General features: G+C 41.6%; 1 protein-coding gene across 4 annotated transcripts; it reads right to left on the minus strand.

Annotated features, from left to right (window-relative positions):
* Nucleotides 1-248: 248 nt before the first annotated feature.
* Nucleotides 249-21,265, minus strand: Rnase10 (ribonuclease A family member 10 (inactive)). 4 transcript variants are annotated; one of them, XM_074068457.1, is made up of 5 exons: nucleotides 21,004-21,124; nucleotides 9,003-9,037; nucleotides 6,052-6,137; nucleotides 2,813-3,939; nucleotides 249-1,401 (listed from the first exon to the last, which is right to left on the minus strand). In XM_074068457.1, exons 4-5 carry the CDS (start codon nucleotides 2,916-2,918, stop codon nucleotides 746-748), a joined length of 762 nt encoding a protein of 253 aa, XP_073924558.1. In that variant the 5' UTR covers nucleotides 2,919-3,939; nucleotides 6,052-6,137; nucleotides 9,003-9,037; nucleotides 21,004-21,124; the 3' UTR covers nucleotides 249-745. The 4 variants fall into 4 exon arrangements, with proteins under 4 accessions (XP_073924558.1, XP_073924560.1, XP_073924559.1 ...); XM_074068459.1 differs by lacking the exon at nucleotides 9,003-9,037 and having other exon boundaries at nucleotides 2,813-2,912; nucleotides 21,004-21,265; XM_074068458.1 differs by lacking the exon at nucleotides 2,813-3,939.
* Between the last annotated feature and the right edge of the window lie 6,505 nt (nucleotides 21,266-27,770).

A 27,770-nucleotide genomic window follows, 5' to 3' on the forward strand; every position in this document is an offset into this window, starting at 1 on the left:
GAGATCCAGAGAAAGAAAGGAGGGCCCAAAAAGAAAGAGAAAAGGGGGACAGGGGAAAGAAAAGAGAAAAGAAGCAAAGGAAAAAGAAGGAGAAAGCAGCAAAGCAAAGAGCCAGGTAGTGAAGATGGGAGGAAAAGCACGTGTTCTGTCTTGGTCTACACCCCACATCACCTTATCACCAGATCTCTATACCTGGGCATTACATTTTTCTAGGCTTGGGGGAAGAGCCAGTGGCTTACCAGAGGCAGTCACAGATAGAATCACTTTAATTGCATTGACAGAGGAGAAGTGCAATCGTGCAAACCCTAGGAGTCTTATGTGATTGCCATAGAAGCTCAGTGTGGGTAAAAGGAAAGGAGATGGGTGAAGGATGCATTAAACTCTTCAAATCCAAACCCAAAGAGAAACTCAGACCAGGGAGTCAACTGATGAGCAAGGCCATGGAAGAAGCTAGAGCAGCTCTTGGCTTATCTGTTTCCAGGGCAGGGGTTGGAGAGGGGAGATAGAGAACCCAGACACACTAGGGATCAGTATTCTATTCTGCCACCTCTGATCTCAGAAACCAAATGCAAGTTGGGTGAGAGGTAAAGAAGTGCACATTCAGAAACAATGATAAAGAACAGTTCATCTTCTCTTCCCGAACTTTCTCTGCAGTGTACCTGAGGGGAGACCAGCAACATGAGAAAGTGGAAGTCAAACAGGAAAGGGAAGAAAACGGGGAAGAGAAAGAAGAAGATGAGTTGCTTCATTGTACAGATGATAACTGGACCTTTCTGTCCTTACATGTTATAATAATGACCTTTTCCATGATGAAAGTTACGTAACTGCAGTTAGGAGTAATTTGGTGTGGTTTGGACAACTTGCAGAATGTCAAATCAAAAGGACGGGGGCTTTTGTGACATCTGACCCCCTTGAGGTCACAGGCCACGACAGGACTGTCGCAGACAGCACTGACTGTGCTTGGATCCTCGTGGATGAATATGTATTGGGTTATGCAGCTGTGATTGTGCTCCTTCATCTTGTCGGCCATCATGACGTTGCATTCCCTGTCATTCAAGTCAAACCTAAGATAGTCTTCGTTGCTCTGAGAGCGAGACTCGGCTCTGAGCATCCTGCTCCCCCCAACTTCATCTTCACTGAGGATGGTCTCTTCTTGCCAGCCAAGTTGCACTGTTTCTTTGTTGCTGAGCACCAGGGCTTCTGTGGTTCTGGTGCTCTGTCCCTCTTCAGTGGTCTCAGCTTTGTCTTGTGAGTCACTGGACCAAAACTCGTTCAGCAGCTGATCGCTATCCTCCAGGACTGCAGCAGCCATCTGAAGGCCCAGCCCCAGGCCCAGCCCCAGGCCCAGCAGCAGCAGCAGCAGCATGAAAAAGACCTGTACCAGAGTCACCTTCATTTTACCTGGAGCGGAGGGAAATGGGAAGGACATGGTGTTGAGATGAAAACTAGCTCCAGTAGAAACCGCAGTCTCTCTGAACCCTCAGCATATACTTTGGGGTCTCCTCGATTCTCCACATTACTCCACCCTCCTTAGGCCATGACCTTTTGTCTTTCTTTCCTCATTTCTCCTGTTCCCTCCCTGCCACATGGGACCAATGTTGTATAATAAGGTGTGAATGCTAGAGATAGGGAAGATGACTAGGGAAGCAGTTCTGAAATTGGTTTACATATGAGGAATCAGTGAGGAAAGGTAACACCAATTGATTCTTAAACAGAAACTATTTCTAAATCACCAGAGAGAATAGTTAAGAAGACAAGAGTACGAAGAACCTCTTGTAGAAAGACACTTTCTCAGCAAAGGACTAAAATTATAAGAGGGAACCATAGATCTATTTTTATCCCATATTTTCTTTTACTCACTGATATTATACTCCTCACATAAAAAGATAAAATGAATAGAAAAAGTGTTGGAATCTATTCTCATCCCTACACTGAAGCTGGATGTCCAATTTCACATTGAAGGCCCCTAAGGAAGATACATCTTGTCATTCCAGATTCCTTCCCCTACTAAAGACCTCGCAGAAGCTAAGAACTTGTGTGGATTACTTTTGTACTCCCAGGGAAAAAAACGCAGTAAGAAGAAAACCAAACTGCTGGGGCTTCCCTTACTAATAAAGGGACATTCCCATCTAGTGATGAGGTTGTCTCTGGAACAGCACTTGCCTAGCATGCACAAGGCCCTGGGTTTGATCCCCAACACTGGAAAAAATATCCTAGTAAGAGCTGAGACAATGTCTTTGCCTGGCTATGCTGGCCTCAGCCTCAACCCCTTATCAAACAGAGACCTATCTATGGGGGGAAAGGGGGAATGTTATAAAGAACATTACTAAGACAATTGATAAAATTAGAATACAGTCTACAGAGTAGCGTGGAAAAGTATTGTATCAGTGGTTGACATACAAAATTTTTAAATTGTACTCTGATTAAGAGAATATCCTTGCTGGCAGAGTGGCTCAAGTGGTAGAGCACCTGCTTGGCAAGTGTGAGGCCCTGAGTACAAACCCCAGTATTGCCCCCCCCCCCAAAAAAAGGGCACATTGAAATTGACATATTAAGGAGCATAATGTATGCAACCTACTCTCAATATAGAATATAGATGTATGAACAAGTGCATGTTTACAGGGAAAGAAGAAAATAATACACTTGAGGAAAATAATTTTAAATGATATATCTGGATAAACAGCATTCAGGACTTCCTTATTCTTATTGTAACTTTTCTACAAAATTCAAAATATTTCAATTTTTATTTTTATTTTTGAAAAGAGAATCGCCCATGTTGTTGCCTGGAGCACCCAACTCCACTGTGACTTACCTACACACCTAAACAGCTTCAGGAACTCTTTTATCTTCCTGTTGCCCAACTTCTTTCCTCCTGGGGTCTTCTCCTCTGTGAGTAGTGCCCTGATGCTGATCTGCATAAAAATGATCCTCGCCCGTGGTCCATGTGCTCTTAAACACAGCCTGACTTCCTAAGCCCTCCTCCCTCTTCCCCTACGCAGCACTGAATAAACACTCTCAGCCAGTATGCCTTTTATGCCCCCACAAACACTTTGAAGTAAGTCTATTTGGGCAATAAAACAGATCCAGACATCCAAAACAGGAAATGTCTCCAGGATGGGAAACTGCAGACAATTTTATTTCACCAATCAATTGCTCCACTCTGCAGTTATACCCACTAGCCTGTGGTCCACAGCAATTGAATTTGGCATAAATTTCAAAGCCAATCATTTCATGTTCTCTCTATGTACCTCCTTGAACCCTTTCTTGTAATTTCTGCAATAGTAAGATTTTTATCCTTTGGGACATCTCTCCAATATAGTTGTTTTGCTTTTCACATTTTACAACTGTGAAATTGTAGATTTCATTGAACTTTTTCTTGAACTTATTGAAGATTTGGAGTATTTGACTTAACCATTATCCCACCTTCCACTCTCCACTTCCCATTTCCATCCTCTAACTAATAATCACATGCCCTTAAGAGCATCCAAATTTTGCAAATCCAAGTATTTATCCCTAGATAAGAGATTATCCAAAGAAGCACTGTGGTTATCAATCTCCATGGCTTGGGTGAATAAAACCCAGGTTACAATGTTGATGTGCAGGTTTACTTCTTCAGCACAGGTTGACATCATGAGATAATATCTATGTAAAGACATTCTGAAGATTAATGAAACACTATAAAAATTCTCTCTGGACCTAAACAAGGGCTCTTTGGAAGAGGTTTGTTTTAGTCATTCAGGCAGGGCTTTCTAAATGGGCTGGAAAGCTATTTTGGTAAGGTCTGGTGGACTATCTGCAGTGCTGACGTTTATGATTTACAAGGGCAACAACTAACCTGTATTGACCATGTTGTGCGAGGCACCTGCCACTTCCACCCTCAGTTTGCTAAGCTGCCCATCTTTGGTGTTCACTCTACCCAGTCACTCTGGTGAGGTCTCTCTGTCACATGGAGAGGAAATCAAGAATCATCCTCTAAACCCAGAAGCAGCCTAGGGTTGGCAGGGAGAATACGTTCTACACAGGCATCTCCTGCTTCTTCCTTAATGGGTGTCTTAGTTACTGCTGGAGATCATTTGAAACTTACCTTTGAACATAAAGAAGGCCCTAAGTCTGTGGTCTAAGCAAAACCTTTAGACTGATCAGACTTTTATTTCTGTTTCTCACTTTTCTAGGCTACACTTTTCTCATCTTCTAAACTTGGAAAATAGTACTACTTACCACATGGAACTGTTTGAGTATTACAGAAGACAGTGTTGTTGTTCCCCCTGCTGCACAGCAGACATAGACTCATGCTCAATGCACTTTCAGGTTTAGAAACAGCACACATTAAAGACTGCACTGCCAGCGGCTGCTCACTGCTGTCAAACAGTATCCTAGACTCTCAGAGGGGAAATTCAGCCTCATATAGACTGACTCTTCATTTTACAAATAAAGTAGTTCAAAGAGAAAGAATGGAAGTTCTGATAATAGAAATCCTGACTTCTAGATAAGTAAAATAAATAGTTGATTGATTAATCAATTGATTGATTAGATAGCTATACAAAGGTAGAACAGATCTCTTGATTACAACATTTATAATCCATCTAAGACTTAGATTTTTTAATGTAAGTGCTATCTTTCACTGTAAACCAATCCTTCATTAAGGGAATGATTAAGCAACTGTATCACAGAATAATATTCAGCAAAAAAAAGGAATGAACTATTTTTTTTTTCTCTTAGGTGGTGGTGGACCTGGAGGCCGGAGCTCTAAGACTTGAGCCACCCCGCCAGCCGAGGAATGAACTACTGATATGTGAAACAATCTAGATGGATCTCAAGGGTATATGCTGAGTGAAAAAAATTAATATGTCATTTAAATAACATGGAGAACAGATTGGTGGTTGCCAGTGGTAGGGGTGGGGATTTAGATGTGACTATAAAGAATTTTACAAAGGAGATCTTTGTGGTTATGGAATAGATATGTATCTTCTCTTTAGTTTTTGTTTTTGCAGTGCTAGGAATGGAACTCAGGGCTTTGCACGACAGTCAATCACTGTACTCCTGAGCTACACCCCCCTCTCTTGATTGAATAGCAGTCAAATGATCAACACATGTACTAAAATCTCTCCACACACACACACACACACACACTTATACACATACACACATATACATGCATGCACACATATACCTACATACACACAAATACACATATACACACATACACACATATACACACTGTGCTATCAATTTCTTAGTTTTGACATTGAACTATAATTAGGTAAGATGTAGCCAGTGGTGGAAACGGAATGAAGGTACTTGGGACCCTGTGTATAATCTTTGCTTTGCATCTTCCTAGTAACCTGTAATCATTTCAAAACAAAATGTCTTAGGCTGGAAATGTAGCTCAGTGGTAGAGTGGTGCCTAGCATATTCTAGGCCCTGGATTCAATCCTCAGTATTGCAAGCAAACAAACAAAAATTACAAGTTGAGTTGTCAGGTGATAGTTGAATACAGTGGACGTAGATCTGCAGTTCAGAAGAGTCTGGGCTGGAGGTACAAATTTGGGAGATACTGGCACATGGTTGGGTATCTAAAATTATGAGACTGGATGAGAGTGTGTCAGAGGGTTTGTTTGTTTGTTTGGTTGATCTTTTTCTTTTTTTCCAGAGCCTCATGAGGCTAGGCAAGCTCTCCACCACTGAGAGCTAGTTTGTTTTTAAGATGAGAAAAACAACAGCTTTTTATTTTTTTGAGACAGTCTCACCATATAGCCCAGGCTGGCCTCGGACTCAAGTCCTCCAGTCTCAGCCTCTTGGACTGTTTGATAGTAAAGAGCCAGTAGAGAGGAAAAGCTGATAGGGCAGAACAAAGAAACAGTGATTTTCAGGGTTCAGACTATGAATGGATTGCCTGGGTTTATGTGTGTACATATGTTATGTTATCTATGAATTTCACTTCAGGATAGTAAAGGGGACACACATTTGCTACAAAGGTCAGATCTGGTGATATGGTTGAGAACCTCAGTATGAGCAAGAGTCTTGCTAAACTGCACACATGAGAATTTTTACCTCATTCTGAAGTTGCAGTAGCTCCTGCTTACTAACAGTTGACCGGCCATAAGAATCCAGTTTAGCCTTGGCTGGACGCTCTGTATCTGTGAGGAGGAGACATGGGAACAGCAAAATGGAAGGATTGGAACAATGTTTCTATAACAAGGTATCCAACTCAGGATTCAAATAAGGTCCCAAATAAGCTGATACTTTCTTTCCCAGGGTTTTTGCCACTCACATGTCCACCAGATATGCAGAAGTCCATACAGATACCCGGGACGTAGAGAAATAGAGGACAGGGCATTTTTTCAGAGACTGTTACATTATTTGGGATAATCCAGTATCTAAACACTGTAGGATCCCAGAGTGTTCAACTGTGTGAAAGAGCATAGTGTCAGCTTACCCTAACCCACGAACATACGGGGTTGTAGTCCACTGAGGATACTCAGTGAACGTCTTGACAGTTACTGTTCCCTTGTGACTATGATTCTCACAGAAACAGTTCACAGTTTATGCTCTGCTCAAGGGTGCCAACAAAGGCAGTACACAGGGACTGACTCACCTGTGCTCTGCTAAACACACTGGCAAGAGTTTACTTCTACCAGGGGAAGGGGCCTTTCTTCCGGTTCACAGGAAAGTACTGTTAAGACTTTCTGGGACCTAAATAGACGACTTACATTTCAGTTCATTTTCACATAGGTGACCTTATATGGCTCTCACACAACTTCCTAACCAGGTAAGAAAATCTAGAATTACTTCTCCCATTTTACAACAAATTGAGGCCTCACGCAGGTAGTGTATGACAGGCCAGGAATGGACCCCATCTGCTGACTCCACCATCAACCCTTCTCTTACATTACCTGCCTAGACCCTGACAACTGGTTCCAGCTGAAGTCATTTCCTCAGTGATCTAGAGAACAGCTGGTCACCACTGATGCCAAAAACAATCTTGAATATGTAAGTAGGACATTTTTGTTATAATTAAGAATTATAATAATTCACATTTGTAAGATGAGTTCACAGAAGTCTGCTTACAATGCATAGAACCTGAACCTTCTAACTTCTGTCAACTCTTTCATGCTTATAATCCTATTATCACCCAAACACTTCCTTTCCTTTGATTTTTTGCTGTTGTGTTTGTTTTGTTGTTGTTGTTGAGACAGGGTTTTGCTATGTAGCCCAGTCTGGCCTTAAACTTGTGATCCTCCTACTTCAATCTTATTGCACTTTGTCTTGTTCTTTCCTTCCACCTGAGTGATTTGGGCAGTGTCTGTAAAAGGAGTTTGGTTAATAACATACAAGCAATAAAACAGGCCACAGGCACTCCAGTCTGGTGCCACAGGAATTTCCAGAGCCAACAAAGTCTGTACAATTAGTTCCCAGAAGTCACATCCATGAGTTCCTCTTGCCAAGAAGTTGTGTTTCCCGAAGCCTATGCCTCTGCTGGAAAAAAAATGCCGGTTCACTGACATTCTGGGTTGATCCTCTAAAAATTATGTTCATCCATACTTATCAATCAGTTTAAGTATAAAATTTATTGCCTTCTTTGAAAGAGGCTTTTATCTTTAGAGACATTTTTGAAATGGCTTTATTTACTTTTGTATGCCATTGTTATATCAGTATTAACCTTCATAACCTTTCAGAAAATCATTGGTAATAAATTAACCACAGCCATTTTAAGGCTCTGTCACCTACACGTAGCTTCTGTTTTTCTCTTAACGTTTGCCTGGAGACTCTGCTATACCCTGCAGGCCAGAATTTGTGTCTTCACCAAAGAAGGTTGGTCTCCAGCACTGGACCCAGACTTCTGAGTCCACATCACTTACACAACTTTTAGACCTAATCGCTGGACTGGTTCTAGATTTCCAGAACTTGTTTTGGTCAAGGAGCAGACAGCTTTATGAGGCTGCTAACTCAACTTCCAGCAGAATAAGAAATAATTATATAGAACTAATCCACAGAATTTTTAATTATCTGTTAGAATACTATATTAAAATTCTGCTTTTCTGTGGATGTTGTTTAGTGTTCTATTCTGAACTTATAAGGAATTTTTTTTTCTTTTTAAAGTTACTATAGATCATGCTTTCGTAAATGGAAATACACTTTTTTTTTGTGGACTTGGGTTTGAACTCAGGGCCTACACCTTCAGCCACTCCACCAACCCATTTTGTGATGGGTTTTTTTGAGATAGGGTCTCGTGAACTATTTGTCCTGGCTGACTTTGAGCCATGATCCTCCTGATCTCTGCCTCCTGAGTAACTAGTATAGGCGTGAGCCACCATCGCCTGGATGGAAATAAACATTTTTAAAGGCTGATGGTCACTGACTCACACACCCACCAAGAATTCAGAAACTCAACAGCTCTCCTTACTTTTTCATGGTCGTATATTATTGGATGGCATCTGTAAGAATCTTTTTTCTTTTTACCAGGATATAACAGAAAAATCATCTGTACAACCAAGGCCTCAGGCAGGTTGTCAGGTGTGAGAATGTTGCCCACTTAATTGGGTCTAATGAATCAAGACTTATAAAAAGGAAGGTCCTAGGAAAACCCGCCTAGGATCTGCCTTCCAGGGTCCCAGCAGGAGGTGAGGAAGGTCACTTCTTGGCAAGCCAAGAAATTTAAGAGAATGCAGGAAGTGTGAGAAGAAAGGAATTCACCCAAACTTACAGGCATTGAGAATGAAGCATGGTGAGAAAGGTTTCTGGAGCTGGTATTTCTAAAGTCATGAGAGCAAATAATAGGCATTTCTAAAAGTCCAATCTGAGTCTCCTTAGGAAAACTTCCAGAACAACTTTCATTTTGTGGCCTTGTCAAGGGGCTCTGGCTGTAGATTTACCAAGCAGAGTTAAGGAGGCCTGTGCATGAAGCTAGCACTCCTGCTGCATCTCTGGAAGTAATCAGGCCTAACCATCAGTACTGGCCGTTTACTTTCTTTTTCTCTCCCACCAAACTAAGAGTTTCTTACCATTTTCTTCTTGTCCTCAGTACCAAACACAGTATCTGTGATAAAGAAGGGAGTAGACAGTATTCATTAGAACGATTAATATCAGGTTATGAGAAAGCATTTGTAACTGATTCCAACCTCGGGAGGCAAGGGGAGGGGACCGAACTCAACCAAGCCTGGGTTCCTCTGTTCAGTCTCCAGGTTTAACATCAGGAAGGAAGAGAATCTGCTAAAAATAAACTCATAACTAGCTTTAAAATATTCCAGCAATAAACATAATTTTTTTTAATTTTAGCAATAAACAAACAAAATATTAAACTAAGGAGGAGAGATGAAACAAAATTGGCAAAATGTTGGTTATTGTTGAAATCACATGTGATAGGCTATTAGGATTAGTTATACTCTTCTTTTAAATTCAGCATACTTGAAATTTTCCATAATTAAAAAAAGATAAAATGTTTGAAAGTTAGTTTGCCTGCTTTGTGAGGAAGCGATGGAACAGTGAGTTCAAGCAGTTTTCGTTTGGGTCTTTGCACCCAATGATTCAAACCATTTCCTGCTCCACCTCTGGTTTTCTCCTCTGTTTTAGGAGAGGATCTGCCAAACACTACAAGTTTTGAGGAACAGTGAGTCAACAGAGGGACCGCCCAAGTGTCTTAAGTCACCCCATCCCACACTCTGGACCTTGACCGAGCCCTTCTCTGTCTCAGACAACCAGGCAGCACCCAGCCATGCCCATGAGTAGATGGGAAAGGAATGCTGCAAGAGCTGGAGAAGAGGCCAAGAAAGAGGATCAGCACTGGAGCTCACCATGGAGAGACGCTGGGCTGTAGAAAGCACCCCAGCCCTGACACTGGAGACAGGAGCAAATGAAGTCCAAAGTCTTCCTGGCCCAGGAGCAAGGAAGCAGGGGAGAGAATGCACTTTATCTGACATAAATGCTCCCACAGATTGCCCTACCATCTCCACAGCAGCACACAGGGCAGCCTTACTGTAAGCACAAGATAAAAACTGCCTGACAGCTGGACTCATATCTGCAGTTCCAATACCAGGGAGACTGAGGCAAGAGGATCAAGAGCTTGAGGCCAGCCAGGCTATATAGTGAGACCCTATGTCCAAAAAAGAAGAAAGAAACAAAAACACTGAATGATATAATATTCTTGAGGTTCCTCTCACACTCCAAAAAAAAAAATTGCTCACACTGTGTAAGACTTGACTATTTGAATCACTTTCCTCTAACCTTCATCTTCTTCCCCCACATTGTTTTCTTTCTTTATCTATTTATTTATCTGCTTATGTATGTATGCATGTATTCATTTATTTATGGTAGTCCTGGGGCTTGAACTTGGGGTCTTGTGCTTGCTAGCCAGGCACTCTACCACTTGAACCACACCTCCAGCCCTCTTTTTTTTTTTTTTTCTTTTAATGAAATTACCCCGAGGGCTGGCAGAATGACTCAGGTGGTACAGCGCCTGCCTAGCAAGTGGTGAGGCCCTGAGTTCAAGCCCCAGTACCACAAAAAAAAGAGAGAGAGAGAAGAAATTACCCACAAAAGGATTGACATACTTAATGCTTTCATCAATATCAGTTTCGTATGATTTCATATAACAGAATCATTGCCCCAGGAGATGAAAAGATGTAACAGCTAGCACTTATAAATTGCTGACTAATTGCCAGGGGGTTGAGTTAAGCCCTTTATTTGCATTATCTTAGCTAGTCCTATTAACGGGAAGCAGCTGATGTTGTATCCTCATTTTATTAATGTGGAAATAGAGAAGCAGGAATCTTAAGAAAATATCCAAGATCAGACAGCATTTGCACTCAGGTCTGTCTGACTTGAAAGTTCCAGGATAGGCAGAAAAAAATAAGGAAATAAGAATATAGACTATCAGGGAAACCCCACAGTGAGGAAGGCTGGCCAATCCCTGAGAGACTGATAGGCACCAAGAGTGAAAAGTGAGAATAAGAGATAAAGAAGTGTGTGTGTGTGTGTGTGTGTGTGTGTGTGTGTACAGTAAAGATGACCCTTCAGATGGACCAAATGATTGACAGGTAATAGAAACTCAATGCTTTGCTGGGTATTGTGGTGCAAGCATGTAGTCCCAGCACTGGAAAAGCTGAGACTAGAGGATGTTGAGTTTATAGAGGCAGAGAGAGAAAGGGAAAAGAAAGAGGGAAAGGAGAAAGAACAGGATGCTTTTAGAATGGCTACAAAATGCTGCAACAGTGAATTAACTTCCCAGAAAGGACCAAACTTTCAAAAATTGTCACTATGTGGTATTTCAAGTTGACATAGTAGCCAAACAAGTCTAAGTGGAAACACATTTAATCCAACTGACAAAAGCCTCTGAAATCAAAAGAGGATATACCTGCTCAACTGGCAACTTCTTATCTTTTAACTATCAAGGACCTTTTTTTGTTTTCCCAACCTTCAAGGGTCCCCATAAGCTACATTTTGGGGGTTTTGACTCTTTCTCCTACTTAAACTGAGATGAGATAAAAAAGGCATCCAGGAAGGCCAGAAAGGGTTTTGGGAATTACCCAAGCCACATTGGCTCATGTGATCAGTGCACAGGTTTAAACTTGACTGTGTCTGTGCATCAGACACAACTGTGGAACAGTTGTTCAGTTTCATGAGATTGACTCACACCAACCAGTTCCAAAATAAAACTATAACCAGAGCTACATTTTAAAACGATGTGCAGGGTAAAATAAACTCACTCCACACATTCTCTCTCTGCCTCAAGTGGGAGACCAAACTGTGAAGACATATTTGCTCAGTGCACAGGAGTGGTGAGTAGTGTCATGGTTCGTTCAGGCCCGGATGAGGTTGAGGAAGCATTTCTGGTTGGAATTAAGAACTGAGTCATTGTCTTAGTCCTGAGCCATGGTGCTTAGCACGAAGCAATTCCAGAATTTAGAATTTGACTTTCTAATGTCCAAGCTCTCTGATCCACCACCAAAATACATTAACATCACGTTGGTTTGTATTCCTCTATATTCCACATTGCTCTGATGACTACGGTCAACTCGCAAAACTACCTGCAGTAAATAACAAACCAAGCTTAGGTAGGAGAAAGGAGGCAGAATACAATGTGACTGACTGTGCTTTGGTTATATGGAAGCTAAAATTGCTATACTTCCCGAAGCCTGCGTTTTTGATCCCTGAAGCTGGAGTCTGTGGGTTCTTACCTCCCCGTTTATAGATTAGGCACTTCCATGATTCAATTCTACAAATGGCAGCTCAATATTTACCAAATGCATATTTCACTTCATTTAATTCTCAGATTAATTTCGAATTTGGGGGAAATTTTGCTGCTATACTTATGAATTATCATAACTCAATTTCCCATTTTGTTTGTTTTTTGCAATATTGGAGTTTGAACTCAGGGCTTCGCACCTGCCAGGCAGGAGCTCTACTAGTTGAGCCACTCCTCCAGCCTTTCCCATGTATATTAGTAAGTGTAAATACATAAATAAACTTACTAAGAAGAAGTTTTTGATAAGGAGATAGCCACAATGGGGTGTATCCTCATTCAAAATAAATGTGAGACTTCTATGAAGACTTTTGAAATGTTAAAATTAGCTCACAGCCCTTCATTTTTTAACATTTCACACCTAGGAACACTCTTGAAAGGACTGCCAGATATCCCAAAATCAAAAACTACCTAGGTCAAGAAGGTAGAAACAGACACAGGTCCATTTACAAAACAAATTATTTTCCCTGCACAAAGATCAACAGGCCATTCCTCCCAGGGTTGGGGGTAAAACACTTGCCTAGCATTCATGAGGCCCTGGGTTCAAGCCTCAGTACTACGAAAAGAAAAAAGACAAAATAAAACAAAGTGCTCCTGTCAGCATGGTGCTACTAATGTGTAGTTTCTAGGAAAGGAACAACTAACCCGAGAACTTTCTTGAGAACAGAGACCTCTTTTGGTTAGCAGACACTAGAATAGGAGTTAGCACAGAACAGGTGCCCAGTAAAGATGGGTGAAGGAAAGACAGAGGGGAAGAGAAGAAATTGCAGAGAATAGAAGAGGGGAGGCATGAGCAATGCGTGGAGGACAGCAGTTAAAATGAGGGGAAAGGAAAGAATCCTGGACTTTTCCGAGAGTTGTCCTGGTGCCAGGTTACTAGATTTCCATGCCCTCTAAGAGTATCTTTACTATTACCTCCAGAATGGTATATGGTTGCTTGGCCTAGCTGTCTAGATACACAAAGCTGGAGGTTGGGAGTGTGGTTCAAATGCCAGAGCTTGCCTAGTACAAGGAAGACCTGAGTTCAAATCCCAGTTCTGCCAAAAAGAATAATAATAAGAAGAAGATGTGAACTGGAAAAGAAAAGGGAAAAGGAAAAGCATTCAGAATTCTTGTAAGACAAGGTGGAACATGCCTGTAATTTCATCACTTGGGAGGCAGAGGAAGGTGTGGAGAAAAGTTCCCTTTAAGGAGCCATGGTGGGAACAAAATACCAAAAGCGAGGTGGAATGAGGAAGGAAGAGCCTAGTACATGAAATGTTTCCTTGCACAAAATTCAAACGATGCTTCAAAGAAGAAACAACCCAACAGCAAGGCCCACAAAAAAGAAGCAGCCAGGGCTGGGTTTGAGGTGGTAGAGCACCTGTCTTGCAAGTGCCAGACACTGAGTTCAAACCCCAGTGCCACACCGGGTGACTGTAACCCTAGTTACGCAGGAGGCAGAGATCAGGAGGATCTCAGGTCAAAGCCAGCCCAGGTAAATAGTTCTCGAGACCCTATCTCAAAAAAATAAACATCATAAAAGGTTGGTGGAGTGGCTCACATGGTAGAGCGCCTGCCTAGCAAGTGTGAGGCCCTAAGTTCAAACCCCAGTACCACCAAAGAAAAAGTTTCTCTTAGTAGCATACTAATAAACCATGTCTCCTACTCTCCCATCTCTGTGAAATCTTTTACCATCCCGTGGCTCTGAAATCCACAGCAGAAGGAGGACTGCAAGTTCGAGGCCAGCCTGGGCTACATTGTGAGACCCTTTCTTAAACCCCTCCCCCAGCATACACACAAAGAATTCCAGGAAGGCATATTGACAAATAAAACATGCAGATCTCACTGAATAAGTGAAATAATGGAAGTGTTATTAGGTAAAGGAATATCCTGATTCTTATGGTGCATATGCCAATGTATTCAAAAGTGAACTAGAGCAAATTATTTTCAAATGGCCTGGAGAAAAAAAACAAAGGAAGCACATGTGTGGCAAACTGTAAACAATCGATGCATTCAGTGAAAGAAACAGTCGTGTTCATTGCACATTCTTCTCAATTTTTCCATAAGCCCCAAGATTTCCCAAGGAAAAAATTAAGGACAAATGGGCACTATGGATATTAAAATCTGTCCTCAGCTGGACACCATGGGTCATGCCTGCAATCCTAGCTACTCAGGAGGCAGAGATCAGGAGAATCACGGTTTGAAGCCAGCCCGGGCAAGTAGTTCATGAGACCCTATCTTGAAAAACCATCACAAAAAAAGGGCTGGTGGAGTGGCTCAAGGTGAAGGCCCTGAGTTCAAGCCCTAGTACAGAAAAAAAAAAAAAATCCTCAAGTACATAGAATCCATTGTAAGCACACCAAATTGGTAACAGTGTTTATGTTGGCTGAGGGACAAAGGCTCTTTTTTGTTCTTTATTATGTTTTTCAATTGTTCTACATTGATATCTATTGCTTTTATACCCATATAATATTTTTATTTAAAATTTCAGCTACAGGGTTGGGGATGTGGCACAAGTGGTAGAGCACCTGCTTAGCAAGCACCAGGCCCTGAGTTCAAACCCCAGTAACACCAAATATAAAAATAAAATAAAGTTAGGTCACAACAAAGACCCTTTCTTCTGTCCTTCTGGCCTCTCACACTGCACCGAATCCCTAGCTATGTAAGCCTGGTAGGAACCATGTCTCTCCCGAGGTGATCCTGTGTACATCACTGGCTCCACAAACCTCCCCAGAACTCTTTCCTCACTATTCCCACACAGAACACCCCTCTTAAACTGCTCTCCCAGAACAAATGGCTTCCTTTACCTGAGTGCCCCCCCTTCCCCAAAGTTCCTGTGCAACCTGCTCCCACCTCCCCTTTCTGAACCATTGTCTCTCTCCCTTGAGGCCAGCCTTGCTGCAAGTTTAACTCCTCCTGGTTTGAGGTTGAAGATTGCTAAGCCATAAGGTTGTTCTCTGGTTGCTGAAGGAGTAAATTGCTTCCACTTTTCTCTGGAATTGTCACAATTCCTACCCTTCCTGCCCTAGAGTCAGCTCCTCAGATCCCACTCCACAGCATGGCGTGCAGAAGCGGATGTGCATGAGTACTGAATTGTGGCATGAAAGTTCAGTGTGACATTCCACCCTCCTTCGGCGTAACTCAGGTGTTAAGCTGTACTGTAGTTATTCAGGCTTTTGCTAACAAATCCTAATGTGTCCAATAGCATGACTTGTAAAGAATTTTAGAGGTCATAAGTCAAATTTTTCTCCCTGTTGACTTGTTCATTATTGGTCTGTCTCCTTGTTCAGGAATGTTACACAACAATTTCTTTTTTCTACAGCTCTTCCTACTATTGAGGGGAATCTCTCTCTTGTCTTCATCCTATCTCTCCAAAGTTGCATGCAATAAATTTGATTCTTGCCCTCTTCTTCTATATAAACAATGTTTAAAAATAATAGAAGGCTGGAGATGCATCTCAGCGGTAGAGTACATAAGGCCCTAAGTTTGATCCCCAACACTGGGGAAAAAAGGTCCTCATTACCTCAAGTCATCTGCAGTTTGCCACAAGCTTAGCTCCCTCTGTACTCCCACACCTTGCCTCCTCTCCTCACTTTATGTAGATAGAGACAGAAATCCCTAATTAACTACTACTTTCCTGTACGATGTTGGAAAAGTCAGATAACCTTTCTCTAAACCTTTCTTATTTATCTGAAAAATGAAAATGAAAATACCACTGACACTTGCTCAAGGATCTCCATAATTATCAAATTATCAAAACCAAAAAAAACAAAAAATATAAACTCTGTTGGGTACCAGTGGCTCATGGCTACTCAGGAGAATCAAGGTTTGAAACCAGCCCAGGCAAAAAAGGGCTGGTGGAGGGGCTCAACTCAGGAGACCCTGAGTTCAAACCCCAGTACCACCAATATAAATATTGGTGATAAACTGTAAAGCACTGCATCATACATTTTCCATTCTGTGGCTGTTTGCATTAGAGCTACAACCTCAGCAGGAGTGTCTTCCTGTTTTCCATCATAAATTAGACCTTTCTTCACTTGTTTTTGTTTCTGGTAAAATTTGGCCATGCACTTCAGGACTTGGCATCCAGGGTTCTTTTGGAATGATAGTGGATAGAAGTGATTATTTCAGGGGAATCAATCTATTAACAATGACAGCGGTCCAGCCTACCTTTTTTGTGTATGTTTGCTGCTGCAGCTTGAACTCAGGGTGCCCCCAGTTCCTTTTTGCATTGGTTAGTTTTTTACTAGAATCTCGTGTTTATGCCCAGAAGGCCTGAACCTCGATTCTCCTATTTACACTTCTCGTCTAGAATGCCACCTTGCCCAGCATTTTTCTTGGTTGAGATGGGGTCCCCTTGTTTTCCCAGGCTGGCCTCAAATCATGGTTCTCCCAACCTCTACCTCCCAAGTAGCTGGGATTACAGAGGTGAGCCACTGCTCCAGGCCAATCTACTTCTTTTATAAAATGTTTTAACATAACAGCTACAACTTCCCTCCATGATAGCCATTCCTTCACATCTCAATCAGCTTTATACTGTCTTCTTTTCTCTCCTGGGCTCAAAGTCTGGCTATGTTACCCATATGTGTCCCCAAATCTGGAAGAGTTTAGCACCAAGGCTATGGAAAGAAAGGCTGGATTCTCTCTATAATATCTTTGAGGAGTCTGCTAAAAAGTTCTAATCTTACAAGGATCATCTGGCAGACCTTTTTTCTGGTTCCTACTCCTCTTATGGACAGTTATCAAGTTAAAACCAAGCTTCCAGTGGGATCTCACTTCCTTTCTTCATCAAGGGTCCATATCACACAGCACAGTTGTAACTGTACTACAGGCAAGCCACAGAGTACTATAGCGGTGACTAATCAAAGAGCCCACTTAACTCCCAAACAATAGTCCAGGCTGTCTTGTCTTCTTCATATGACACAACACACATCCTTCCTCCAATTATGACTTCCCTTTATGGCAAAATTTCTTTTTAAAAAATGGTGTTTTGAGAATAGAATGTTCTATGGGCTAGCTTATGTGATAGAGCACCTGCCTAGTAAGTACTGGGCAATTCAAAGCCCAGTACTGCCCCCCCCCACACACACACACAAAAGAGAGAGAACAGAATGTTCTCATTCTTTCTGGTGTCCACTCTAATCAAGGTATCATCCCTGTCGTCCTTCTGAGATATTTGTCAAAGTCAGCAGTGACCATGATCATTCTCTATTATTGAGACTCTTTCTTCATTTGCCCTCCAATTTCCTGGTTTTCCCTTTTTTAGTGGCTCCTTTTCAGACTCTTCTGCTGGATTCTTCCCCTTATCCTGATTGCTGTTCCTAGACTTCATCCAGATTATTTGATTAAATGCCATCTATGTGTTGATGACTTCCAAATTTATATATTGCGCTTCAATCTCTTTCCCTTAAATTCCAAGCTCATTTATCCAACTACATATTCCACGTGTCCGTCTGAATGTGTAGACTTCTTATTTTTTTTAAGCGATGTAAAAGCAAGCTTTTGATCACCCTGCACAAACTTCTTCTAAGAATCTTGTTTCAGTAAATAACAACTCTATTCACTTAGTACATCTGACCAAAAACTTAGCAACCATTTTCATCTCATCTCTTTCTCATACTCTGTTTCCTATACGTCAGCAAATCCTGCTTGCTGTACCTTCAAAATACCTCCAACTTCAGACCATTTCTACACCTCCATCACTACACGAGTCTAAACCCAAATAGCTTTTTGCCTGGTCTACTATATGGTGATCTCCAAACCAACCTCCCTGCTTCCCTTTGTGCCCCTATTGTTGTTATTCTACAAAGAAGAAACTGTTTAAAAAAAAAAAAAAACCCAAAACACTTCAGTGCCCTCCTTTCATGCTCAAAATAAAAGTCAAGTGTCTTACCATGACCGATCACACTTGCCCACATTTCAACCTCAGCTTCCCGCCACTGCCCCCACCCCTGCCCCATTCACTCCACTCTCAACACTGGCCTTCTTGCTTCCCAAATTGATAAATTCCTTCAGAACTTCTGTGCTAGCTGTAACTTCTGATTGAACAGTCTTCTCTAATCACTGGTTGGCTCATCTCACGGCTCAAATACCAGCTTCTCTGGGTAGGCCTTCTCTGAACCAAGCTATTTGAAATCTCTTGCCCCTTTATTACCTCTTTTCTTTTTCTAAATTCATCTCATTAAGGCATATTTTACATACCATAAAATCCCATTTCAAGTGTACACCTCAGTGATACTTAGTAACTTTATTTAGTGTTGCAACTCTCACCATGAGTCACTTTTGGAATATTTTTATACCTGGAATAAGATCTCCATGTTCATTTACATTAATTACCAGTTTCCACCCTGAGACTCAGGAAACCACTAATCCATTTTCTGTCTCCATAAATGTGTTTCTCAGCATTTTCTATAGAGAGAGCCATGCAATCCATGTCTGGTATTTGGATTCTTTACTTAGCGAGTGTTGAGGGTCAGGTATGATGCAGCAGGTGTCAGTAGCTTGCTCCTTGTTATTGCTGAATAGTATTCCATTCTGTGGATATCCACTTTGTCCATCTGTTCACCAGTTGCTGAACATGAAAGGTTTGTTTCTAGATTTTTATCTATTATTAATAGTGCTGTGAACATTTTTGTGTAAGTATTTAAATGAATATACTTTATTTCACTTGGGTAGATACCTAGAAGTAAAATTGCTGGGTCATGTGGCAGTTTTAGGCTTATCTTTTTAAGAAACTGACAACCTGCTTTCCAAAGTAGTTACATCATTTTATATTCTTACCATCAACATTTTTGCCAACAGTCCTTAAAGTTTGTCTTATTTATTATAGCTATTATTTATTATAGCTATTCTAGGGACTGTTTAGTGGTGTCTTGTAGTTCTGGGGGTAGGGTTAGCTAGATAAAAAAGTTTATTAGTTTATTAGTGTATTTGCTCTACATATATAATTGGCCTAAAAGCTCCAATAGGAGGATAAATTTTAAAATCGCATGGAAGGCCAGCTTCATAAAAATGATTTCCCAAGACAGTAACCCAATACCATCTTACCAGGCAGGGGTCCAATAAGCTGGGGCTGTATGCCCCTTCCCTACTGCAAGTTTACACTAAGAATTTAAGAGCTATAAACTCTACTAAGAAAAGTACCTTGGTACTCCTTGCTTCCTCTAAGTGGAGGGGAAAAACAACCTAGTCATAAGACCAAACACAACACAATGAAAAACTGCACTAATGGTTCAGAGTATTAGTAACAAATGATGTTGGTAAGAATAACTTCATTTCATTCCAGAGTTCTTATAAATAAAATCCCTCAGTTAGTGTTTGCATTGTCAGTCAGAGCGCTAGTTCATGGGGTGGAATGAGGACTTATGCAAGGTACAATGGGCATAGCATTTTGCTGCTAGGAAAACAAATGTAGTGTAGTTAGGAGAAAACCAACTGGCTTATAAACTTAATGACATATACACCTAAATGCAATGAGAGATGAGGAGTCAGGAGCAAGCCAGGCATGCAGAAATAGGGGCCACCAACCAACTGAGAGTTACACGACACAACAAGGAAGAAAATTAGTCACAGATGATTTTTCACTCCTGTTTCACCACAAAGCTAGTGTCCCAGAACCGAGCAGCCAAACAGGATTACCTCAGAAGTGTAGGCAAGTGGCGGGAGGAGAAGCAGTTAGAGGACTATTCCTAGAATTAGAGTGTGAGAAACAACCGCTCCAACCCGCATTGTTCATTCAGGACATTGGCCATAAAAGGAACCAATAAAACCTGCCTTGGTTTGATATCTAGTTAGCATATGAAACTGGGGAACACCTTCCCCTGCTGAGTAAGAACTCCTAGACACAGCAGAGTCCTTGGCAACCCACTCAGGACTCCTCCCTTCCCTTGGGAGCTTTTATTCTTTTGGTTAATAAACTTTCCTACCTCTGCGTTCACCTTTAGTTTTCCATGAAGTTCCTTCTTTGGCTTCCTGAGACAAGAGTCCTGGACGCCTCCCCTCCCTCTGGCTAAATGCCTAAGCCCCAACTTTGAGCGGAGGCCTTTGGTCCTGCACAAATCTCCCATATCAACAAGACTCCCTACAAGAGCCACTTGAACATGCCAATATCCCACCCAGCCGGTGGTTCCTGCCTGTAGATCCAGCTACTGGGGGGGGCTGAGGTAGAAGAACAGCTTGAGTCCAGGAGTCTGGGACCAGTCTGGGCCACATAGCTGAGACCCTCCCTCAAAAACAAAAACCAGAGCTGGGCACATGATGGCTCAGCCTGTAATCCTAGCTACCCAAGAGGCAGAGATCCAGAGGGTCACGATTCAAAAGCCAGCCCAGGCAAATACTTTGTGACACCCTATCTCGAAAAACCCATCACAAAAAAAGGGCCGGTGGAGTGGCTCACGGTGTGGGCCCTGAGTTCAAGCCCTAGTACTGCAAAAGAAAAAAAAAAAAAGCGAAAGAAAAAATAAACACAAAAGAACATCATTCTGTCACAGTAACGTGTGGTCAGATTATTTAACCCCGACTGTTAAACACTTGGATTGTCATAACCACTTTGGTTATTCAGCAATTCCTTAACCTACTGAACCCCGCATCCTGAACGCGAGAACCGTCACCGCCCTGTCACTGCGGAGTCACGTTGGTCCCATTCATCCTGAGAGAAGGATGGACTGAGTTAACTACAAATGCAACATGTTATTAAAAATTTCTTATCAAATCGGGCCAAAGTATGTTACAGAATTTATTACAAACAGCCCCAAAAGCAGCCCTACCCGAAGCTCTCCCCCTACCTCTGGGTGTGTCTGGCGTGACGGTGACACGCGGGCGCGGGTTTGGGCGCAGAAGGCGCGGGGATCTCCGCACCCGCGAAAGGCGGCTGGGAAGAAAGGGCGCGGGGCGGAGCTGCGCCCTTAGTGTCCGGATCCGGCTCTCAGGACGGCCGTCGGGGACCGTCCGCTCCGTCCCGCCTGTCCCCGGCCGGTGACCCAGCTCTGGGCGCCTCCCAACCCCACGCGGCGCTGCCACCCGCCTTTCCTTCTCTGTGTTCCGGTCCCTTTCCCTTGATTAGTTCCCCTAACGCGTACCCTTACTTACTTTTGAACACTGACCTGTGGGCCGGCTCCCTGAGTCCCATGACTCAGGGACAGTCCCGTGACTGCGGGGACACTGTCTCTCTGTATCCCTAACACCTGACCCACGGAGTGAGCGAGTGCGCACCTCCTCACGCATCCACGGCGCCCACTCAGCAGCGCAGACACACGCTTGTCTGGGGCCGGGCTGGGACACTGGGGAGCGCAGGACCGCCTCAAGGTCCGTGAGAAGATAACAGCTTATAAGTTGTCACATGTATGTGTATGTGTACCACACAACATTTCCGCTTTTCTGCCTGAGGCTTAACACATCTGATTATTAATAAGGATGAAGTTAGGATGGCGGACTGGCTCAAGTGGTAGAGCGCCTGCCTAGCAAGCATGAGGCCAAAATAAAAAAGGATAAAGTTTTTAGGCCTAGCATGGATGAGATCCTGGACCCAACCTCCAATTTCCAGCACCACAAAGTGTGTGTGTGGGAGGGGTGGTTCGGTGGGGGTGATGGGGAGTTCCAAAAAAACCGAATGAACATAAATGTAATGTATTGTGTTATGGTTATCTAGAACCTGAATGGCCATTGTGTGAGATCTCACTTGCATAAATCAACAGCTTATTTACCCAAAGGGCACAGGATAAAGTCAGCTCAGTCAGACAAACGAATCAATTTAAGTACAAACCACTTCACTCAAACATCTTTCGTACTAGAGTACATCTTTCTTGCTAGAGTACTGAAACTCCTAAGGAAGTGAGAAATGCCATAGTCTCTCTTGATCTACAGTAGCTGTGCTCATAAGCAAGTGTGAATCCATGCAGAGCCCCTCCCAGGACAGAGGTACCACATGAGTCTAAGGGTTTTCAATGCACAATACTATTGCGAAGTACAGTATGGTTCGGTTCCCTCAGGTATCTCTCTGAGACTCTCCTGGCTAGTATATACTGCTCTGATACAATCTTGACCACAGCATTGTGGAAATGCAGCAAAGACAGATTCCTAGATCTCTGACAGACCTTCCACTAGGCCCTTAGACCAGCCAGAGGGCTTATCCTGAAGTGAAGAGTCAGCAGACAGGAAATAGATCAGAAGCTGAACAACCAAAAGGAAGGGTGGATTGTCAAAAAAAATACCTAAAATTACTTTTATTATAATTCCATGGTTTGTTTTGTTTTGTTTTGTTTTTTAGCTCTAGTGGTTCCTGTCCATTTGTGAGGGGGGACGAGCAGTTTGGGTCCAAGGAAAATTAATAACCTCCACCTGCCTGTAAACCTCAGACACACTCAAAATTTTGTATTTCAGGGGCTTCACGGGCTCCCTAACATCTTACCTATGATGTCCAGAGTGAGAACCTTCAACCTCCAAAATAACCACATCAAAAACAACCACTGTGCAAAATGTCATCTTTATTCCTGAGTGCAAGAAAATGATTTTTATACTTACTATAATGAAGTTGGTGGTGGCTATGTTTATTTATTTTGGTGGAGCAATGAGGGTTAATTCTGTGAGCTGGAATTGACCTTAGACAACCTCTGCTCAGTAAAAAGAACATTTGTAGACCTAGATTAGGTCAGGGTACACATGAAGTGTGCAGACATAAAGTAGTACTATATTCCTACTAATCTTTTATTACAAATTATAGCAGAAACAGTTTAGAAGAAAACAGAAAAAGGAAAAACCAAGGCCAAAATCAAATAGCTTACAGGCAAAACAGCAACACACACACAGGAACAGAGAACAAGACAAAAAAGGGAAGAAATTAGAAACTGAAATAAAGTCACCTTCATAGAATGAACAAACACAATCCCACGGAAGTGAAAATGAAAGCCGAATAGAGGAGTAGGGGTTCTTTGACCTGAGAACAAGGGCAGATTAATCTCAAAAAAAAAAAAAAAAAAAAAAAAAAACTAATCTAATTTAGGCCAAAACTAAAAATGAGGTAGAAAGATTATGCAGAGTAAATTTTCCACTTTTATTGAAATTCAAATTTACAATAACAGAAAAACCAGGCAGATAGCCAGTGTTTGTTCAAAAGATGTCTTTTAGAAACAAAACTATGAAAAGCAGAGGTCTATTTACAAGGGAAAAAAGGCAGCACAAATGTAAGTCAAATGAAATTTAGGCAGGAGGCAGAGCACAGAACAAATAGCTCCCTCTCTTCACCTTGCTTTACTGGGGAGCAGGTGGTATTATCTCTTTGTCTCTACTCCTATTAGTGATCAACACATGGACTGGGAAGTGGCTAAAAAAAATTAAGTCCACAATCTTCCTTTGCTTCTAAAATATGTGAGGCAACAGTATTGACTTAAATCATCAAGGAAGCACACTAATTTATTGATTTGAAAAAAAAATCTCCAAATATATTAAGTTAAAAAAAAACCCTACATGATGCAGAGAGGTATATATAATATACTTGTGTATATAATATAAAATATAATATAAGAAGAACAAACTTGCACTTGTTTATTGTATAAATCCTAGAATGCAAAAGAAACTAATAAAAGTGGCTACCAAGGGATGGGGAAGGAAAAGTCAAAGGATGAGGACAGGATGGAGCTGAGCTTTTCAGTGTATACATTTGAGGTTGCTTGGGTTAACTATATGGTTATATCACCCACTCAAAATTTTAAACTGAAAAGCAGATAAAACTACTAATTTGATCTTATTGCATTTTCTTTTCTTTTTTTAAAAAATACAGATGTATTTTATTTGTTTGTTCTTTGGTGTTGGGGACCGAACCTAGGGCTTCACAAATGCTAGGCAAGCATTCTACCACAGATCTACACCCCACCTACCAGACTGAAAAATTAGGTAAATATCATAAATCTGGGTGAATCACAGGGGGAAGAAGGGCTTAAGCTGGACACTGCAAAGGGATTGGTTTAAGAAATATTACCTACGATCGACCGTGGTTGTAGAAGAAGGAATTCCTTCTTTCTCTCACTACATTCATTCTTCTTTCCTCTTCCCTGATAATCACAGACCACTTGGTCTCTGCTAATTCACATTTTCATAGAAAAGAAGCCAGAAGTATTTGAGGTGACAAAGTCACCTTCGTGACAGACTGGCAGTCTGATGGCAAAATTCATCTTCCATAACTTCATTTTTCTTGTTGTTGATAGCGTACATTGTAAACTGATGAGTGCATTGCCTGACTTACCAATGCACAGATTCCTGTGCAAGCAGATTTCTCATCTCAGTATACTGTTGTAGTATTTGTAGATGAGGATGAAAAGCAGAAATTTTATTGTTATTACCAATTCTAGAAGTCACTACATCCAGAACTGCCATGTTGCCTCCAGTGTGTTTCTTCTGCCTCATGCTTGCTTGTTAGGTGCTCTACCATTTGAACCACTCTACCAGCCCTGTTTTGTGATGGGTATTTTTGACATAGGGTCTCATGAACTACTTACCTGGGCTGGCTTTGAACTTCAATCCTCCTGATCTCTACCTCCTGAGTAGCTAGGATTACAGGCGTGAGCCACTGGTGCCTGTCTTCCAGTTTATATTTTCATTTCTAAATTGTTTGCACTTTCACATTTACATGTTATTTTATTACAGCCTAATTTCACCCCTAAAGTGCTTGGGGTTGAACCCAGGGTCTTGCACATTGCTAAGCAAGCACTATACCATTGAGCTGTACTCCTATTCCCTAACAGCTTATTCTTCAAGACATCACAAAAGACCTCAACTGAAGGTAAAAAAACAAATACTTAACACCAACAATTATGCTATTCTCATTGTAAGGAAATATAGGCCCCAAAAGTGACCAAGTGGAGAGGAGTGATCTGGCCAAGAGATTCTTTATTACCGGGTGGGAGAGGGAGAGAGTAGAGAGAGGGAGAGAGGGGCAGGGGCTTAAATACCCCTCAGTGAGACTCGGCATGATCTGATTGGTTAGGATCTTATGGTTCATGCTGATTGGAGGTTGGGGCAGAAGGAGGGTTCAAGCTAGACTTGAGGCAGGACCGTGACCCTGGAAAACAGAAGCTTAAGGGTGCAGTAAAAACTGAAACCTATTGGCGCCATTATTGTCAACACTCATGCCTGCAATCCTAGCTACTCAGTAGGTAGCCATCAGGAGAATTGTGGTTTGAACCCAGCCCAACCAAATAGTTTGAGAGACCCTATCTCAAAAAAAAAAATCATCACAAAACAGAGCTATGGAGAGGCTCAAGTGGTAGATGTGCATGCCTAGCAAACCCAGTTCAAAACCCATTACTACCAAAAAATATATATATTCTATACAGTTAATTTTATGTGAAAGTAATTTTACCACCAAAACAAACCTCTTTCCTTCCTTTAGGCTTCTATCCATCAAAACAATGCAGTGAAATGTTCACCTATGGGTATTTAGTTTAGAAGACTTTAGTGGCCACTTATCTTACCTTGAAGATAAGGTTCTTAACCTTAGCCTGACTAGCCTTACAGGATCTAGTCTCTCTCTATTTACCTCCCACATTCCATTCATTTCTTCAGTTATCCATTTTAATATGCTAAGTGATTAAATACTCCTGAATTTGCCTGTGAGTAGCTCCTCCTGCCATATCCTCTTCGCATATCATCCCTAATTCAAGTCTCATCCGTTCTTTCTCCACTCCAATGGGGCAGGGGTGTTGGTTTTCCTTTGAATTCCTATAGCCATACCATGCATACCATCTTTAACAGTTAGCATATGCTACTTTTCACACATTAGTTATTCCTTAAAACAAAGCAAAACACATCAAATTAGGCCCAGTTCCTCTCCATTCAGAGGAGAAAGCCTGTTTTTTTTTTTTTTTTGGCAGTACTGGGGTTTGAACTCAGAGCCTCACTCTTACTAGGGAGGTTCTCTACCACTTGACCCACACCTCTAACCCTTGGAGAAACCCAATTTTAAAAAATGACAGTATAATGTACAAAAAGACTAGTAGTAGTCACTAGCAGGAACAGAGAGCACAACTACCTTAGCCTTGCTGCTTATCTTTTTTATGCTTGTATCTTGTCACCCATCTAGATTATGAGCATGTGGTCTCAAGCCAATTTATGTTCAGGTTTTTAGGGCAATGTTCTATGCTTAGCACACAATTAATAAATACTCATTGATGCTGATAAAAATGATCACGGTAGGGCCAAGGAAGAAAGCCTGACTGGAATGTGTTTTGACATCTACCACAATGGAATGGACATATCACCAGTTTTCTCCAACAACTTCCTTTGACTAGAGGGCCCTTCCAGACCTAGTTCCATTAACCTTGAGCTGTTACTCTTTGTTCTTATACTGGTACATTCAGTTACAGCTGGATGGATCAGTACTTTCAGGTTAGAGAAACAAGATGTGGTATATTCATACAATGGAATATTTATTTGGCCATGAAAAATTGAGTTCTGATATGTACTATACTGTGAATGAAGCTTGAAAATATATTAAGATGTCAGTCACGAAATTCACAGGATTCTTTATATAACTGTATTCATATGAAAGTCCAAAATAGTTAAATCTATAGGGCTAAAAAACAGACTAATGGTTGTTTAAGAGTTGGGATGAATGGGAGGTTGGGAGTGGGTAAGGTTTCCTCTTGAAGTGATAAAATGCTCTAAAATTTATTGGTAACGAACACATTAATCCGTGAGTACACTAGATATTGTACACAGTAAATGGGTACATTTTATGGCATGTGAATTTTAACTTAATACAACTTTTGTTGTTGTTGGGACTGAGGCTTGAACCCAGGGCCTCACACTTGCAAGGCAGGTGCTCTACCACTTGAACCACTCTGCCAGCTCTGCTTTGTGTTGGATTTTTTTGAGATAGGGTCTGGTGAACTATTTGCCCAGGCTGGCTTCAAACTGCATTCCTCCTGACCTCTGCCTCCTGAGTAGCTAAGATTACAGGCATAAACCATCAGTGCCCTACTCAATATAGCTTTTTTAGTTTTTTAAGAAACTGAAGACAATTTATGTCTTCATATAAATTCATATGAATTTAATAAACTCTCCTACTAAATCTAAAAAGCTAAAAACTCCCCTAAATATTCCATTCAAGAATCTCCAGGATGTATTTTTCTGGTGGCATTATTCTGGTTCATGATCAGTCTGGCCAAGAGGCAGATCAGGTAGAAAGCCAAGCACGTAAAAAAAGATAAAATGTACACTAACCAAAAATAAAAATTAAATAAGAACACAATCAACATACACAAAGGAAAGGCAAGCACAAATGCAGCCGTCCTCTAACCACCAATGACTTTTCTGCCCTCATCTCACTAGAGTACTTCATTCTCTGTTCTAGTCATCAGTTTTGACGTTTATCCATGAGCTTGTCTAGTGCTTTTCACAGGTCTACAGTTTGGATTATCCTGATATGAAATCCTTTCTCTAATCCTCCAAGACTAAGCTCAGGGGCTTGGTAGTGGCAGGGAGAGAAGAGTGTAGTTCACAGTTTCGATCTCCAGCAACACACAGACACAAACACACATACACACACACACACACAGAG

This window comes from Castor canadensis, chromosome 3 (genome assembly GCF_047511655.1).
Source record: "Castor canadensis chromosome 3, mCasCan1.hap1v2, whole genome shotgun sequence".
NCBI lineage: Eukaryota > Metazoa > Chordata > Mammalia > Rodentia > Castoridae > Castor > Castor canadensis.